The sequence below is a fragment of the Gymnoscopelus microlampas genome, assembly GCF_963454915.1.
Source record: "Gymnoscopelus microlampas genome assembly, chromosome: 22".
NCBI lineage: Eukaryota > Metazoa > Chordata > Actinopteri > Myctophiformes > Myctophidae > Gymnoscopelus > Gymnoscopelus microlampas.
In genome coordinates this window covers 2,890,896-2,910,423 of record NC_139959.1, presented here as the reverse complement: position 1 = coordinate 2,910,423, position 19,528 = coordinate 2,890,896, and the positions used below count along the sequence as shown (strand labels likewise).

General features: G+C 40.1%; 2 protein-coding genes and 1 long non-coding RNA gene across 4 annotated transcripts; all 3 read right to left on the bottom strand.

Moving 5' to 3' along the window:
• Positions 1-4,533: 4,533 nt before the first annotated feature.
• LOC311038893 (eukaryotic translation initiation factor 3 subunit G-like) lies at positions 4,534-5,412 on the bottom strand (the record flags this gene model as incomplete). The annotated part of the gene is made up of 1 exon (XM_084048519.1): positions 4,534-5,412. The coding sequence occupies one exon, from the start codon at positions 5,410-5,412 to the stop codon at positions 4,534-4,536; it is 879 nt and encodes a 292-aa protein (XP_083904645.1).
• A 5,803-nt stretch (positions 5,413-11,215) lies between these two features.
• LOC311038802 lies at positions 11,216-13,432 on the bottom strand. The gene is made up of 3 exons (XR_014600088.1): positions 13,395-13,432; positions 13,003-13,095; positions 11,216-12,591 (listed from the first exon to the last, which is right to left on the bottom strand). It is a non-coding gene; the product is annotated as an uncharacterized lncRNA (long non-coding RNA).
• Positions 13,433-13,477: 45 nt separating this feature from the next.
• LOC311038524 (uncharacterized protein) lies at positions 13,478-19,278 on the bottom strand. Of its 2 annotated transcripts, none has more exons than XR_014600073.1 (8): positions 18,325-19,232; positions 16,364-16,422; positions 16,025-16,169; positions 15,612-15,807; positions 15,206-15,293; positions 14,743-14,859; positions 13,962-14,102; positions 13,478-13,550 (listed from the first exon to the last, which is right to left on the bottom strand). XR_014600073.1 is itself a non-coding variant. In XM_084048098.1 (8 exons), exons 4-8 carry the CDS (start codon positions 15,612-15,614, stop codon positions 13,540-13,542), a joined length of 342 nt encoding a protein of 113 aa, XP_083904224.1. In that variant the 5' UTR covers positions 15,615-15,807; positions 16,025-16,169; positions 16,364-16,422; positions 18,325-19,278; the 3' UTR covers positions 13,522-13,539. The 2 variants fall into 2 exon arrangements, 1 of the variants encoding a protein (XP_083904224.1); XM_084048098.1 differs by having other exon boundaries at positions 13,522-13,550; positions 13,982-14,104; positions 18,325-19,278.
• Between the last annotated feature and the right edge of the window lie 250 nt (positions 19,279-19,528).

The window sequence follows — 19,528 nt, the reverse complement described above, 5'->3', positions numbered from 1 at the left end:
TATGTCCAAAAGCATTCCTTTTTTAATATTATAAAAATATATAATAAATTGCCAATCTACAAGCAACGTGTCGCGATGTGAGCTTGTAGAACTGCTATTTTCACTACTTTTGTGTCACTCTTATATGATGAAGTATATATATTTAATTTAGGAAAAAACACAAAATGTTGAAATATGGAGATACAAGGTTTCATTTAAGAAAAAACATAAAATGTTGAAATATGGAGATAAAAGGTTTCTGCCTAACAGCAATGATATTCTTGTTGCTGTTTCCATACTGTACTTGCCTGTCATTAAGGTGCGTGTGTGTTGTGCGTACACCATGTTCCATGTCCTTTCAGCTAAATGATGTTTTAGTATTGTTAATTTGAATCTAACCATTATTACAAAATGTACTTTATGGGGAAATAGAATGCAGCCCTTGTCCTTCCATGAACGTTGATCAATTATGGGCGGGGAACAATGGGCTACTTAGTTCCAAAACAACAAAAACAACAGTTAGGTGAAGAAATAGATGGCAACACACAGTATTTGACCAAAGAAAAAAGAAAGACAAGAATTTGTGCTTTCAACTTAGCGTCACTAAAGTGGAGCCTTCATAAACTTTAGTTACATTTCTCAGGTAAAAATATCAAAACAGGACCATTTTCCCCTAAAAATATATTTTTTTTCTCCACTAGCTCTCAGTAATTTATATGTAATTTCCCTCAGTATCAATTGTTAGTTTGCTTTCGATGTCATCTGAGATTGTGACTATTTGGGGGGGGGGGGGACATGAAAATATATAATATTTGAGGCCTGAGCAGCGAAAACAAAATAGCCACCAGAATTCTCCCCCAGAAAGGGGGATTAGGAAAGAGCTATTATATATTGGTTATAGCACAGAATTACTGATTTACTGGCTGCTTTTCTCGGAGATTAGTGGTTTGCATCAGAGGTTTTTTGAAAATATATATGAAATAATATATATGAAATAATATATGAAAATATATAATATTTGAGGCCTGAGCAGCGAAAACAAAATAGCCACCAGAATTCTCCCCCAGAAAGGGGGATTAGGAAAGAGCTATTATATATTGGTTATAGCACAGAATTACTGATTTACTGGCTGCTTTTCTCGGAGATTAGTGGTTTGCATCAGAGGTTTTTTAAAGTGTTCTTATGCTAATGGTTTTAGTTTTAAAACCAAGGACCAAGAATGTTTATCTCATGTACTCATACACAAGATGTAACAATAAACAGATATTCAATCTTCATATGCATTTCCCATCAGAGCCTCATTTAAATCATCAACAGTGCCTTGACTTTGAACTCAATTCTGGTTTAGTTCCATGTAGAACATCTGTTGTGAAACATTATGAACCTAACTTGATCATGATCAGAGATGGACAGTATTTGAAATACCTTTTTGTAATTTGTATTTCGCTGGGACAGAAACATAGAGCCTAGATGTAATTTGCATCAAGATACTTTTAGATCTTGTATTTTCTGTGTACTGTTTATGTAATTTTATTCTGACACATTTTAAACATTTACCCAAGTTTATACTGTGGAGAAAAAAAAGAACAATGTGAGATGTCACTTTATTCCGCCTCTGATTGGCTTACCCACCCTCAGAACAAATTTCCTCGTGGAAATGTTCTTATGCATTAAAGATAGTGTGGCCTGGCCCGATTTGTCGGGTCCCAACGGGGGTCAAAAAATGTTTACCCCTAAAGTCTGCCCCCCACTCAAGAGTAAAGTTAGGCGTCGATGTGTCAGTATCCAGGTCAGTATCCTGGTGTCTGTGAAGTAGGCGCAGAGGCAGCTCTGTGTAGGATTGTGCATTCAGTCTCATGCCATAGTTCTTGTCTAACTTTCGACGATAAGGTCACTGTATTTTCGCCCATCTCTTTTTTTTGTAACCAATTTTTTCACCCAGTGCCAATTGCCTATGTAATCCTTGGCGCTACTCTCCCTCTGCCAGCCTAGGGAGAGCCCAGAACCGAGCTCATGCCTCCTTCAATGCATGAGGAGCTAGCAAGACGCTTCTTATCACCTGACCGGGGGGAGTTTCCCCAGTTGGACGTAACGTGTGGAAGGAACACGTTATTCCAACCATGTTCCTTTCCCCTTAGAATGAGTTCTGCCAGGTATACACAAGGGATTATAAAGTGAAGCTCTGTCAGTGAGACATCTATGGCTCAAGTGTCTGTCAAAGATTGTTGGGGTCAGAATGTGCAAACTTCATAAACATGAAGAAGGGTTACGCCCGATTTATACATTGTTGTTCAACAGTGTCACATGCCATTCATAGCCAACCTACAGCCTACAATGCACCACGGACGTGGTAGGCTAATAATGATATTTCATTTGACAGAAATATTGTGTCAATTTAGAATCAACATTTTGTATGTTTTTTTTAAAGATTCTAAATGAACCATCTACGTTTTAGATGGTTTATAATGTTGTCTCTTGAGTAATGTGGCTATATTTTGTGTGTTCTTCTTTAGGCTATGACTCAAAATAAAGAGAAAAACATTAACCTGGTTGACTGAGGACATCCAGTGGTTGAAAAAGGTGATGCAAGTCTAAGTATCTCTCTCACTCTCTCTCACTCTCACTCACTCGCTCGCTCGCTCGCTCGCTCGCACGCACGCACGCACGCACGCACGCACACGCACGCACACACACACACACACACACACACACACACACACACACACACACGCACACACACACACACACACACACACGAGAATGATGTGATATTACATTTCATTGAATTGGTTATCAGAGTGATTGCATGTTAGTAGACCTATAGGCCCTATAGCATTTGCATACTGTTAGTGTACAGTACTCTTGAAAATGTAAAAAAAACAAAATGCATCATGGTTCCTTCCATCATGGCTGCTAGACAGTAGCCTGGAAAACCAGACGGATCCGCCTATAGACAGCAGTCTCATAAATGACATAGAACTGCGACATTGGAGTGAGAAGTGTTCGGCCAGGCTACACATTCTCTGCACTCATTTAATTAGAGAGCGACACTGTCTGGCAATAGGCTCTATGCACAGCAGCCATATTGGAAAGAAATTGGGCCTCTTCCTTACTTCCTGCACAGGTGTTGCCAATGATGCAAATGAAGGATCTGTTCCATTTAGTGTAGCACAGTGGTTCGCAAACCTTTTAATTTCAAGGACCCCCATAACTCTGAGAGTGTACAAATGGAACCAAATGGACCCTTAGGTTCCATTTGTACACTCTAAGAGTTACACACTCGTAAGGGACCATTTGGAACCCCCTCAAGGAACCATGAGGGTCCCTGGACCACACTTTGAGACCCACTAGTGTAGCGTTTCCAGTGAGCCAACGTACACATTATCAGCACCCTGACTCTGTTTGAGCAGAATGCAACAGAGCCTTCGTTAGTATCATTGGTAACACATTTGCAGGAAGTAAGAAGAGGCCCAATTTCTTTCCAATATGGCTGCTGGGCATAGAGCCTATTGTTGTGCACTAGGCGGGCGATGCCCGTTGGGAACACATGCCCCTCTGGTGGTGCAGTACCCGTTGTACCTGTTGTCAGAGTAGACTTGGAGGCCGGCCTATGATATCAGTACTATGACGTCCATACTGTGATATATGTCATATTGAATGCCCTCATGAACCTACTTGCGTATTATACCAGTGCCGGTCTACCTTATGTGGATTATGCGGTCGACACACACTGACATTTTGCACCTTGTACAACGCACTGGCTTTTGTCTTTTTTTGTGTTTTTTCTAGGCACCTTAATTAACGTCCATAAGTATATCATGCACATTATTGCACAGTACGTCTACTGCTATGCTCACGCACCTTTATATCCTGTCTCAGGTACGTGTGTACATATGTAGATAACTTTTTTTGTGTTCTCTTGTTTGATCTCCTTCCCGGTGCCCGAGATTAGCTGTGCACAGATGGACGCGCACACGCACACGCACGCGCACGCACACACGCACACTGGGAGATACAGACATAAAACATGCCTTTCAGCATGGCGTAGGTAATAATAATAGCCTACTGTACATCCAGAGCTTTTCAAAACATGCAGAAAGCAATATCGCTTTTCCCCAAACAAGGAATGTTTTCTGTATCTCGGGATCCACATAGAAATGATGTAGCTTGAATGTGCATGGATTGCACACCTGAGACTCGGATGACTCGGATAAACTGAAACGTCTCTTTCAATATGCGACTTTTTCATTTGCTTCATTTCTTGAAAAGGCCTGGTCAATGAGGAGGGCTATTTACAAATGGCAGGGTCTTGTTTGTTCTTATTTTGTTCATGTATGTACTGTACGCATGTATATCTATGTGGTTTGTATAAGGCAGCACGTAATACGAACATTTTTGTGTAATGTGTCATATAATCCCATGACACAATCCCAAAATGGTGGCATGACACAAAAATAAAAATGGCATTCATTCATTCATTTAGATAACAGCCAAATTGAACTTCTGGAAGAATAAAATCTGGCATCCCCGTGGAATGTTTTGGATAGTGGGCACTCAGTTGTTTGATGGCTTTGCCCATTCAACATTGAGGATAAGATGATCATAACCATATCCTGACACCCCTGCAATGGCCCTGGCAGCATCCTCCCGACGGTGGAAGCTGATGAAAGCAAAGCCCTTGGACTGTCCGGTAAACTTGTCCTTGGCCAGGTAAGTCCTGGAAAGGGAGCCAAATGGCTTGAAGAGCTCCTGAAGGTCGTCCTCACGAGTGTCCTCAGACAGATTGGTTACACGGATAGTGGCGTTGTCGTCAGCTCGGCGGTTGGGCTGCATGGACTCTCCTCCTCTACGCGTGCCTCCGTCCCTCAAGCTGGGCGGAACATATTTCCCAGTCTTGCTCTGTGCCGGTTGTGCAGGCTCTGACTCTCCTGAGCCAGCAGGCTTCTCCTTATCTCCAGCTGATTGTTCAGCCAGATCTTTCTGTATGGTTTCCAGGGTGTCCTTGTAAGGGCAGCGGGTGGTCCAATGGTCGCCTTTGCACCTACGACAACTCACAATCTTTCCCTGTGACTTGAGCTTGTTCATGGGATCTTCATCCTTGTGTTCTTGGGCATCCTCTTTACTGGAGGTCATGAAGACATCGTCACTGACAGTGGTGGTACCAACATTAGGACCTGATGCGTCGAACTCGGAGTTTCCAAATTTCTTCCAATTCTTTCTCCTGGCAACAGCTTTTGAAGTTTTTCTAGTCTCAATCCTGAAGGTCCGCACAATCTTGAACCTCTTTCCCACTTCATCTACTTTACATTCTGTAATGGTTTTGATATTTCCTTTGATTACTTCTTTTGGAGACGGTAACTGACCCTCAAATCCTTCCTCTTCAACTTGGTCCGCCCAACTAGGTTTGGAATCTTCGTATTCAGCCATCGCCATCCTCTCGGTTTCTTAAGCTCCCACCTTGAAAGTTATGTTACCAGCCTGAGACAAACCAACCATTTATAACCGGGCGAGCGGGCGGACCTCTGACATCACACTCATGTCACCATGACTCAGCTATAACCATATAAGGAAATGGATGGCTTTCACATTATAAACAACAGACACCAACACAGATTAAGCTCAGAAAGATGTTATTTATCTGAATGACTTAAATTAAACAAGACCAGGAGACATGGTTCTGCCAGACCCAGAATAAATTCCCTTTTATGCCCATGTATGGACGAAAGGGGGACGAAATTCAGAGGTCCCTCTTATGCCCATGTATGGACGAAAGGGGGACGAAATAAAGACAGACTTTTATGCCCATGTATGGACGAAAGGGGGACAAAGCCTCATGTAGGCCGACCCCTTGGGTCTGGCAATAATGACACTTGCCAGACACACACAGTTCATGAAAGATTTGAACAATAAGTCTGTGTGATGTCCAAACCGAATGCAAAGTCTGTGACTCACGCACACACATACGCACGAACGCACTACCGTCCATATACTGTCCTCACAGAAATAAAAAGTAAATCCAACAGAAATCCAAGGCCAGAAAGAAAGTCCAACTTAAAGTTCAGTCTCTCTCTCTCTCTACGTCGTCCTCAGACGAGCCCTCCATCGGAGTCTCCAGTCATCTCGGTTCTCCATACATCTGTCCAGTCTCCACAAAAAAAAAGAAATGTCCACGCTGGATACAAAAAGAAACAATAAACAGTCTCACAGGAGTAGATGACAGTCCCGGCCGGCCTTTGCTAAATTCCACCGCCAGAGCTTTAGACAGAGATATATTCAATCAAACACAATCAGGTAATAGTCGACTTTGGGGGAACAATGTGCAATCGGTTGTAAAAAACATATTTGATTAGTAGGTGTGGCTATCGCTTAATGTTTTCTAACAGTGGTTCTCAAAGTGGGGTCCACCGGGACTCCCAGGGGTCATTGGGGGGGGTTCCAGGGGGTCCCCATGTGTGTTAAAATAGCATCAAAATCAGTTGTACCACTTTAACCCTACATACGGATATTTGAAAAATAGCCGATCTACAAGCTCACAATCACGACGGGTTGTTGTGAGCTTGTAGATCGGCTATTTTCAAATAATCTTAAAATGATTTTGAATATCTTTGAAACATTTTAACAACACAAATCATGTATAGGGGGTCCCTGGCATAAAATATCTTCAGATGAGGGGTCCACGGCCAAATTCGAGTTAATTTGACATAATTTGACCAAAATGTAATCATCATTCATAGGTTTAAATGACATTATAAAATAAATCCTTATCAAATATTATGTGATCTTCATAGGCATAAAAGGGACAAGGACTGAAAGATATAGAGATCTCCACATATGAGCATAAAATGGAGAAAGACTGACAGATATAGAGATATCCATATATGAGCATAAAAGGTAGAAGGACTGACAGATACATGGGCATATCAGTCGGAACGGCAGCGCGGCGTAGGGAATGCAGGAATCCTCGCCCACTCTACCCATGCCTTTCTCATGCACACACACTGTGAATGGACAATGACATGTATTAGAACAGTATGATCCATTAAAGATACAGGCTCTTGGCGCCACCCAGTGGATCAAAGAGTAAGAGCACAAACCATATACAGTATATCCGTTGGTACAACCTGAGGCTCTTTACTGCATGTCATCAAGGTGGGCTGGGGAAATCTTTGTTGGGAAAGTTAATAATTATGAAACAGTAAGTGCCTTTCTAAACACCCAAGGATACTGCACCCTCCCCTTGCTCAACAATACCACTAAAGTGCCTATTATGAGCATAAGTACCTTAATCTATATTGCTATTGCTATAGAGTTGGTCAGTGGTACGCAGTACAATACTGTTTGTATAGGACACTCCCATTTGTGAATGTGCATAGTTTATTTTTTATTTTTTTATATATAATTTTTATCCCTCGATTTTGTAACCCTTTTTTCACCCGGTGCCAATTTGCTAAGTGATCCTGGGCACTACACTCCCCCCACCAGCCTTGGGAGGCCAGGGCCAAGCTCATGCCTCCTTCAATGCATGAGAGCCAACTGACCTTCTTGTCACCTGACAGGGGGGAGCTTCCCTGGTTGGACGTAGAGCGTGGAAGGAACACGTTATTCCAACCAGTTCCTTTCCCCTCCATCAGGCGCCCCGGCTGACCAGGGGGAGGCAGTATAGTGACCAGGATTGCTACATGTTTTTGTGAGGGTATTAACTACCCTAGGAGACACGGGGAGAACATGCAAACTACACACAGAGTACGCCCTTTCGCCAACCCCACCTAGGGTATGGCCGCTGATGACGCGGAGGAGAAGACACGCCCCCAGCACCCACAGCGTCCCCGGCGGGAATCGAACCCAGGACCTTCTAGCTGTGAGGCTGTGAGGCGTGAATGTGCATAGTTGAAAGAATATGACAAAGCACACAGCAGAAATATAACACGTGCACTGTATTTAGTGGACCCTGTCTAGATAAAAAAAGGTAAATAGTATACCGATTTTTAGACTGCTATATACAAAGTCCGGTATACTGTACATAGTTACAAGATACTTTTATTTGAATTTTTATGGATAGTCGAGGCACTACGCAAAATGTATCTTGCGCGCGTAGAAGAGTAACCAGCATATAAACATAGCAGCATGTATATAAAATCACTGTTTAATGTTCATGGTTAACATTACCTGGATAAATATATGAAGAACAGATCACCGATTAAAAACCCCATCAATTTGGCACAAGTCATACATTTTGCAATGTAGTGTTACTGTAGATTTCTCATTCACTCTGACGTCCTCAGGGGACTGTCAACACACTCATAACATACACACAGATACTGTACAAGCTATGATTCATCAGATATGTGGCCTAAGCTAATCAACAAACAGTAGTCAATTTCCCCCTGTTGGGGGCATGGCTGCATTCTCAGTGATAGCACACCTGCCAAAAGAGAAGTCGATCCGATGAGCAATTGGCTCAAGATACGCGTGCCCATTCGGAGTGGGACAGTGTTGATTTTGACAGCACATTTTGATTTTGTTTTAGTTATAGTCTTTTGAATAAAATGCCATTTAGTTTTAGTCATAGTTTAGTCATCTGAAATGTTTTTGTTTTTGTCCAGTTTTAGTCGACTAAATATCATATGATTATAGTCGACTAAATCCACTGTTGATTTAGTCGACTAAAATGTATTTTGGCGGTGCCTTGATGGCATCGTAATGGCTGATTTTACACTCAGTTGCATGCTGAAAATAGCCGATCTACAAGCTCACAAGCGTCGCAGTGTGACACGTTGTGAGCTTATAGATCTGCTATTTTGATCTGCTAAAAAAAAATCATGATTGATTAAACAATTTATTTGTTATGCATCCCTCCATTCATTCACCTACCTTCTGGAGTGACTTGCATTCTGGCGGTTTGTATCTTCCTCCCACCTGTACAACAGAATTCAATTCCTTACTGTCTCCAAAGTCATGTTCCGGTCTATCTGTATGTGAAGTGGACCCAGTAGATGAGGAGCGGTGATGGGACATGACGCCAAAGGTATCATGGTGTTTTTGATTGGTGTAACCGATCCAGACAAATGCAGCCAGTATGTAATGGAACACATACTTAACAAAAGAAGAAATAGCAGCGCAGCCTTTTCTGTCATAATGTGATTTTGTCCCTTCTGCTGCCTATGATCTACTTCGCGAACAAGTCACCTATGACTAAGGCATCTGACACCGACCGGCGCGGGACTCTGAACAAGTTCTGGTAGAAATATTCAGGGCCACTATGGGCTCCGCAAAAAACACAGGCGTTAATATAGTCCTTCCTACTGTATAATTCTCTTTGTGTCCCGTATTCATGCAATCAGTCTTTACATGAGCTGTGTCAGTTGAACAAGAAGATGCCAAAAGGTAAAGGGGTAATTCCTTAGTTGAAATAACATGACAAATACACTCTCCCCTGGATTGCCAGGCAATGACTGATGTAGCACTTGAACTGCCTTTCGAGTCTAAGGTGAGCAAAGAGGAGGGGCCCTCTCAGACAAAAGAACTGCTCATTAATGAAGGAATGGGGAAGGGATTTGTTCACACTGAAATGTAGCTACAGGCTATGTGTACAGTAAGTGATGGCATCTAACATCGGCGCTAATACAATATGGAAAAGCCCTCGAAAACCACTTCCCTGTTGCATCTGTAAGTTTCAGTATTCTTTGGCTGTTTTTTCACAGTTCTGGCATAACCGCCCAGTCGCTTTTTCTTGAAACTTTGCAGAAAGGCAGAGGGTCCCTTTACTAGTCCAGCATGAACACGTAAACAGTTATTTTGTTTGTTTTTCACTGCAATGTTGTCCACTAAGCTGGTTAGGGACAGGTCGATTTTTAAAGAAGGGTACCCCTTGAGAAAATGTATGTGCCCTGATCTAAAATGCCATGACCTTCCCTTTGACTAAAAAAAAACATCAATGACCGTCCCCAAGTGATTAAAAAAAAAAAGATGAACCCCCCCTGCCTAGGAGTGTCACGATATATTGTCCCACGATATAGCCTATCATGGTATTAAAATGTGACGATAGGTATTGTCATGATGTCATTCTGTATCGTAATATTTTTCTAATTGTTTTTTTAATGAAAAAAAACACTTTATTGTTTTTTGCCGGTGAAAGTTATAGGAGTTTTTACTGTATGGTGTATGTTTTGAAATTTAAAGCTTATCATAATCACAGTTATTATTAATCATGTCTTCTATCATATTCAAGGTATTTTGGAGAGAAATGAAACAGACTCCAGTCACATTCAGTTTAGACTGAAAGAACGAGCCCAATTGATGGTCTTGAAGGGCGGATCCAAACCCAGCCGCCCGGATTCGTGCGGCGCTTCCTATTGCTTCACCAATCTATGGGTTTATAATTTAGTTAGTGAGAACTTCACTTCTCCCCTAAGCTTGCACAAATGTATTTGTGTGCACAAAGCACTATGTCATTGTTTTTTAAAGTTCTATATAAAGTTAGTTTAAACTAAAGATGACAGAATGACGGACGGACGGACAGGGGGTAAAACATACTTTCGCCATGCCTTTCGGCCTGGCGGAGACAATACCCAGATAGCAAAATATGGGTGAATCAACGTTGAAAAATAGGCGGCCATAACGGTTGAATCAACGTTCGATCTCAACGTTGAAACTGTACTGAAATCGCAACCCTAATCTTTGTTGATTCAACGTTTGTGTTTCAACCACTAACTAACACTATATCAACGTTGATTCAACCATCATCCAAATGGTATTCTGCACGCTGATTTTATGTTGAATCAACGTTATGAATCAATATTGATTCAACCATCATCTAAATGGTATTCTGCATGCTGATTTTAGTTGATTTTATGTTGAATCAACGTTATGAATCAATATTGATTCAACCATCATCTAAATGGTAATCTGCATGCACATTTTAGTTGATTTAATGTTGAATCAACATTAGGAATCAACATTGATTCAACCATCATCTAAATGGTAATCTGCATGCACATTTTAGTTGATTTTATGTTGAATCAACATCAGGAATCGAACACTGATTTAATTTATAAATTGATTATACTGAATCATGTTAGGAATCAATATTGATCCTGATCATCCAACAACCTAATGGTAATCTGCATGTACATTTTAAATTATGTGTATGCTGATATACTGTAAGGCTACATCTTGTTCAAAATTACCTTACATTTCCCAAAATGTGAAAATATAAAAATAAAGACAGACAATATGATTTGAATCTTCACATTTATTGAACCAAGGCATTTAGACCTGCTTTGAACTGCTTTAAGCATTGTTTTTATGATTTAACAGATGAAATATATAACATATAGAAGATTGTAGATCTGCTATTTATGAAAGAAATCGTGAAAATGTCTGCAAGCATTTGGATATTTTGTAAGTGAATATATGCCACATGAGCACTTTACACCTATATAAAAATGCTATTTGAAAATAATTGATCTGCAAATTTAAATTACAAACCAAACCACCATTATTTACAAGCGATTCCACAAAAACAATACCCAACATGGCTTATAATGACCAAACGTGTACTAACTTTGCAGACTAAACCAACGGTCTGACAAAACACACTGACAAGTGCTCTAGTAATACAAATGGCGTAATTAATAAAGCCTAACGGGCCATCCACACCAAGCACTATATGTACACATTTTTAATTTATTTTATAGAATTTAGAGTAGCCAATGATTGTGAACCTCTTTTCGTCCACAAAGTCATTATGCTAATTAATTCCTCACACATTTCTGTGTTGCTACTGCAATTGTAGCCTAGTAGCCCCTCCATCCTTCTCCTCCTGTTCAACACAACTAAAGACGAACAGTATCTGTGTTGATGATGACAATATGAGTGATTTGCTGGAACTCTGGAAGACATGAGCAACTGCCCACTGAAATGATCATGTCTGCACTGTATTTAAACTAAATAATTCTACAACGATAGGATTGACAAAAGTGATATGCTTAGTGTGGACAGCCCCATTACAGTTTGAAAGAGTACATTATTTCACACATGAACAAGTGAACACTTGTCAATTTCAAAAAAGTGCCTTACTTTTACTTAATGGTATTACATTCAAAGTCTTAATAATTTGCAGCTCTAAAGTACTTAAAATGAATAAAAGTGGCTTCATTTAGAACTCCTATCACTTTACAACATTTTCTCATGCATGAGAAAAATAAAATGCATGCATTTTAGTCTACTGTCACAAAGGAGGGCTGAGGACAACCTGCCTACCAGTTATCCACTATACAATCTTTCTAAAATGACAGGAGGTTTTTAAGACTTTGCAGTTTGGGGGGTAGTTTTTTCCTTTCCCAAGCCAAGCATCACTCTTTGAATAAAGTTCAATATGTTCTTCATATCATTAGGGTACTTCAAATTGAGTGCATACGTCAGGCTAGACAGCAGGCACGGTGCTTGAGGGAGGTTATGGAAATTATCCATCACAATACCTCCTTCAAGGATGATGGCTGTTGACACTGGCTGAAGGTCGACACCATCTGAGGGAGGTGAATCTTCACTGCTCACAGTCAGCAATCCGACCGATACCTCTGACCAGGCGTCTTCACTTTCGCTGTCACAATCCTGTACAGAACCAAACAAAAACAACATTACAACAGGGAAATGTAGACACTTCACACACATCTGCATTGAGAAGTTTTATCAACATTGGTTGGCCTACTGTTTTTGACAGTATATTACTCATGGTAAACAGCACAGTAAAATATGTATCTGAAAACATTTTAGGCTAGAAATAAGCAACTTGGTAACAAACATTCTGCATAGTGGCCATCTCTCTCTCCCTTGAGCAACGTGTGAGTGCAGGCTACAAACACTTACACTGCACACCATGTGAGTGAGATTCCACCGTGCTATAGCCTGAAGGGATTGAACCTTCTGATTGGTTTGCAAGGCCGTTTCAGACTGAAACTTCAAAATAAAATTAACGAAAATGTAATTTCACTGGACCTTTAAGGTGTAACTATGAGAACTTACCAAGACAGTGGTGTAGAAACTGCTGTGGTCATCTCCAAGCAGAAGAAGGAGGCCTCGGAGAACAAGCCTACCCAGCGCGGTCACGTCGGGTTTCTACAAGTGGATAATGAACAAATAAAGTTCAAGATCTGACCATCACAAGTTACAGTACAGTTACAGCATGAAACACCACAATATATGTTTGATGAACAGTTGCAGAGAACAGTTGCTGATTGGAGATGTGATTTAAAAATAGTACAATCCACAGCATTTAGTTATCAACAACGATCAATAGTTAGCAATACTTTAACACTCTGTAATACAGCCGGGAAGCAAGTACTATTTGGGGTAATAGGTTGTACATAAACTTAGTCATGATAATTACAAATATAAGAAGCATGTTGTAGACTTACCCATCAATTTGCTGCACAATTCTGGATAATTTATCTCTAATGGCACCTTTCTTGGACTTTAAGATAGTGACCAATGGTTGGTGTATAGCGATCCAGAGCATCAAAGAAGTCTGTCTCTAGGTGTGTGGTGGCGATCCTGTTAAACTCAGCATAAGCCTACAACACAGCAAACCACAGAACAAAATACAGTGACTAAATACATTTGAAAAAGTGTGTAAATTAGGAAAACATTTGGTTAATTGTCATACAAATAATTATGATCAACAATGTAACCGTTTTGGCATTAAACATTGGACGAATTACATTTCGGTTCCGACTTTTAGGCTTTGTAAACAAAAAAGAAATGACTGACAATGACCGGGGCCAATAATACCATTATGTACTATGGCCAGAACAGGCCAGGCATTTAAAAATGTTGAAAAATAGTGAGAGTAGCCGACCTACATGTTCACAACACATCACTTTGCGAGATGTTGCGAGCTTGTAGATCTGCTATTTTCACTATTCTTCAATAGATAAATGTATACAGATGAACGCTTTTTCTCATAACTGTGATCAGACAATTACCTATATTAAAATTGGCTTACAGGAGATCCCCCATGCCACGCTCATGTCACCATGAGTCAGCCATAACAGGGCAGGGGTCTTCAACAGGGGGTCTGGGACTCCTAGGGGGTCTTCAGAGTTGCTACAGGGGGTCGGCCAAATCTCTGTGATAAGATCATTGTTTCTTTATACAAACCACTTGAACAATAGCATCCCTATTCTACGGACAACTTTAGCCGAAAATGGCCGATCTACAAGCTCACAACGCCTCGCAGCGCGAGGCGTTGCGAGCTTGTAGATCGGCTATTTTCGGCAAAGAGGGGAAAAAGAGCAGACCAAGTACAGAGTGAAAGTTTACTAAGTATTGACGGTTTAAGTCGTTAAATGTCTGACAATACACATTAACATGAATCCAACATCTATGAAAAGCTTTAATCTGCAACACAATTTTATGTAATATATAGTGGGGGTCCCTTCTTCATCTCTTTCTCAGTTAGGGGGTCCTTGGCCTGAAAAGGTTGAAGACCCCTGATATAAGGAGTTCCAAATGCAGCTACGCCCAATTATGGAGTGTCTAACCTCAATGTGTCATCATGGAATCAACAAACAAATTAGTCAGCTCCATATATACACCTCTTGTGTAATGGTCTCCATCACCTTACATCCTGGGTTCCAAACTGCATACAGCACCAGACATTCCTCTAAAGCATATTTTCATATGTCGCCCTGATAGTTCAATTGGACAGTTAATTCCCAACTAAACTTATGTTGCTCTGTTATTCGTGGGTAAAAAGGTGCTAACCTGTTCCCGGATGTCCTTGTAGACAGATGAAGATGGGCACAGTGCGTGTTGGCAGGAAGGTAGCTGAGGGGATTCTGGTCAGGGCCCAGGCTGACTCAAACTGCATGTGTTGTGCACCTATACAAACACAGAGGAGTGATTTTACACCAATGTCACATGGTCAGAATACAAGTTTTATCTGAACACCAAGTGCTCAGTCACAGGCTGACCCGGTCAGAGAATGCTTTTCATGTCAGCTGATAGAAAACCACCCAGATATCATTATGTGAAACCCCAAAGTTGTGCCGAGGGTAACCGCCTTGGGGTCTAAGCGCTCTGCCCTTCAGAATCTCTATGACCAGAGGACAGTGATGAAAGCAGGAAAGAATCCAAGAGACCCAACTCATAACCTCAGCACCTGCTAAGAAACATAGTTACAGTTCATTATTGTTTATTTAACCATTATGTTAAATGAAACCCCCACCTGAAGTGTGCAGTTCTTCCTCTTGAGGAATCCCACAAATCAAATTCTCCACACCAGGTGGAGAGATTAGGAGATCGAAGGATTGGGTCTACACAGAAGAGAACATAACATTATATAAACAATTGTAAAATGAGAAAATTAAAATAAAATCACTTATGAGTCTACTTATAAGAGTGTATGCAAGCAGTAGGGTATTGTAGATAAGCTCTTTGATAAACACACCATTGTGTGACAACAGTTTGAGAAAAAAGGAGTGGACCAAGTAGAACCCTGTGGACTCCTGTCTACAAAGTATATATTGTAGGGTCTAGGTGGTTAAACATAAACTTGTAGTGCATTGCAGAGTATCAGTCAAATAGAGTATCATTCAAATAGGCAAAACTGCAATAGCAAAATAATGTATTACCATGCCAGGATTGTCTACAAGCCTAGGGAACTATACGCCAATATTTCCGGTAGGCCTTTAGTTCCATTGCTGCGAATCCACTTGCCTCCATGTAGAGATTTTTGATTCATGTAGTCCTCAACCTGGGACACTGGACACCTATTGACCTTCATCCATTCAACCATTTCAATAAGTTTTTCAGGAGGCACATCAGATTCTGTTGAATGATAAGTACAGATTCATTATAGCTGATTTCAAGTATTTGAGGTTCTGGCCTACTTGGAGTGTGTGAAAAGTCGCCAATCGGTCCAGCGGTGCCTGAGACTAGTTTTTAGATGATGATGGACAGAAGAGTCATGGGACCGCAAATATAATCCCTTGCATCTGTCCAATCTAGCCTGGTGGGGATAATTAACATTGGTTATTAGTATTACCTGGTGTACTAGGGACGGTCTGTTCCTCTGGTTCTTGGTGGTGTGGTCGTTTCAGCCTTCTCATGCGCTTCCTGGTGTTCCTCAATCGCTCCTCCAGGAAGTCTGTAGCAGGTTTTTTTCCCCGGCCAGGTGTGTACCAAGCTGCCTGTAAAAGAGACAATTAGGTTCAGCTTAAATTTGCCTGGCGTAAACCATGAAGATGGTTACATGGGATTTTAAGGAGCAATCCAAAAATGTGCGTGTGACTGTGCACTAGGAAAAACTTTGAGCACATTTCTTTTAGGTTTGTGTGTGTGTATGGAGTGTTCTCCTTTTTGTGTTGATTGATTGATGACTTACATAGCCACTGCCAACTGTAGTACCATCCAAATTAAGGCAAGGGCTTTCTTGGTGACGGCCTGTTAAATAGATGGTAGAAGTTTGTCAAAGAACGATGAAATGAGACAGTAATCATTGTTACAAATATATGACGATTCAAATCCCTGAATTGAACACTGAATGGTTATGCGCTTTTTAAGTGCATTCGATTCTGTGTCATTTTTAGATTTTACCTAAAAAGCATTATTTTACACTTTGGCTACTCAAAAACAGCAGATATACAAGCTCATAGCGTGGCACCGAGTGCTGCGCTACGAGCTTGTAGATCTGTTATTTTAGAAAAATCTTGAAAATGTGTGCAAATCTTTGAATTTTTAACGAACATTTGTAACTCAAATCTTTGTTTCTGGGGGTCCCTAGAACAAAATATTTTGAGATGAGGGTCTGTGGCCAAATACATATACATTTTGGGGTCCTTGACATGAAAAAGTTTGAGAACCACTGACATAATAACACAAGTTAAAAACAAATACATTTAGAAGACATTTTGTAGAATCGGCCTCAGGTCTTAATGGGTTAATTGAAGGTGTGTGATAACCAGTTCTTCTGATGAACTTGGCAAAGTGTTTCACAATGCATACTGATTAATGAACTCATGTTATACAAATGAAATCAGTGGTTCTCAAACATGTTCATGTCAAGGACCCCCTAATTAGTATGTACTTGGCTAAGGACTCAAGATTTACAAAAGTGTTTCAAAAATATTCCACAAATGTTGTTTATACTGTTTTTTAATAGCTGATCTACACCCTCACAACGCATCACCATGCACTGTGAGCTTGTGGATCTGCCATTTTCAAATAGGCAATTTATAGGGTTTAAGTGGTTAAACTGAGTTTCATGCTATATAATCTCATTTAGCTGGGAACCACATGGAAACCCCCCAATGACCCCTGAGGGTCCCTGGAGCCCACTTTGATGATAAACATTACCTGCTTTTGTTAGCTACTGTCTGCAAAACAAAACTTAAGTTAAAAAACGGATTACCAAATTTGTCTGCACACTAAAATCCTCAATGTTAATTTATTCTCCTTAAGGATACATTGGTACCATTTGTACTCTCTGTCTCTTAATTAAATTATTTTACTTTTTACTGTAGGTTAAAAACAAGATTCATATATAAAATAATAATTACAGTCAAAACAAATGTGGCCTCACCAAAGGGATATGTGGCCAACATTAGCTCTCTTTTAAGAGCTAATGTTACAACTAACAAGTTGAATCATATTTTAACGTTTTAGGATGCCTGGTCGCATTGTAACATCATACATTTATATTAAATGGTGCAAACACATTGCTTTCTATGTAAACGCGGTTGATAAACCGTTAGTCCTGAAACATGATCATATCATGACGTTTTCTACATTTACAACCCATACATAAACGTTCAGATTTCAAATATAAAGCACTTAGCCCAGGGCCAAGGATGTTACAATTTGAATCGGGAGGGTCTAAGTATCCGTACCTCCTGTATTGTTCAATAAAAGTAATTTTAATCCGATCGGTGGCCATTTTCTCCGAGTTTTCTGTATGCTTTAAACTACGCGACCGTCGGTTGGGAGGTGTATTACATTATACACATGCATTACAACTATGAGAAAATGGCCACCGATCGGATTAAAATATCTTTTATTCAACAATACGGAAGATGCGGGTACTTAGACACACCCGATTAAAATTGTAACATTCGTGGCCGTGGGGTAAGCACTTTATAGTTGAAGTATGAATATTTATGTTGATGTACGGGTTGAAAGTGCAAAAAACAGGTTGAAATTCCGGCTATGAGGCTCGTGAAAGGACGAGCGTCGTGTGAACCATGGCTAAAACTCGGTCGTGCACGGTTACATGAACGTGTTAGTTCATGTAACCGTGTACGACCGTGTTTGGATAACATTTTAATTCCATAAACTAATTAAACTTACCTGTTATCTAGTACAGTAAACACGAAAGCACCCCGGTTTGAAAAAGAAATCTCTCAGCCAACAGCCGTTTCCTCTGCCTTCCGGTGTGATTTCAAAACTAACAAGCTCCGCCTTCAGTGTTGCCATATCCGCTTATTATAAGCGACTTTGGGCTTCTTTTTCTGTGAAGTTTTTTGGGCTTGCTTCCTTACTGTCGTTTAAACCAGTGGTGGTTCTCAAACATTTTCATGTCAAGGACCCCCAGATTAATATGTAGGCTATTATCCAATCAACGGACCCCCATCTGAACACATGTTATGCCAGGGGGGACCCCCAATACAAGATTCGTATTAAAATGTTTCAAAAATATTCCTAATTTTTCACATTTTCTTCCAGATAAGAGTTTTGTTTTAAAATAGCAGATCTACAAGCTCACAGCGCGTCGCATCGCAACCCGTTGTGAGCTTGTAGATTGGCTATTTTCAATTAGTCATAGTTGCTTCTTTTGGGCTAATTTCCATAGACCTGGTTGCTTATTTCTATCGCAAAATCTGGCAACACTGTCCGCCTTGTGCATGAAGGATGTCTGCGGTTCTCAACCTGTGGGTCGAGACCCTGACAATTTAAGTAATAATTTTAATACCTTAGAAAATAAATGAAAACAAATCAAAGAAAAAGACTGTAATACAAGTAATCAACAAACTATACTATAAACTGGTCAAACATTGGCCAAATTGTCAAATAATATAAGAAAGAGAGAAAAAAAGAAAATAGCCGATCTGCAATAAGAAGTTATAGATTTTTGAAATAGTTCAAAGTTTAGCTTTTCTCACATTTTTCTAAAATATTTTGTTTTAATTAAAAAACATGTTTTCAGACTCAGAAGAGGACGCTGAATTGAATGGGCTAGGTTTTGATTTTGTATGACCCTTAAAAAGTGGCTTAAACAAGCGTTAAAGTTTCATAAACTTGAAGCTTTTTTCACAAACATATTATTATTATCATTATTTTATTTTGACCCTTCAACCCTCTTATTTAGATGATTTAGAGTTGAATGGTAGGTTAAACAATAGTCTAGAATTGTTTAATAAGAAGTTAAAGATTTTTGAAATAGTTCAAAGTCTAGCTTTTCTCACATTTTTTTAAAATATTTTATTTTTAAATTAAAAAAAACTTTTTCAGACTTAGAAAAGGACGCTGAATCGAATGGGATAGGTCTCGATTT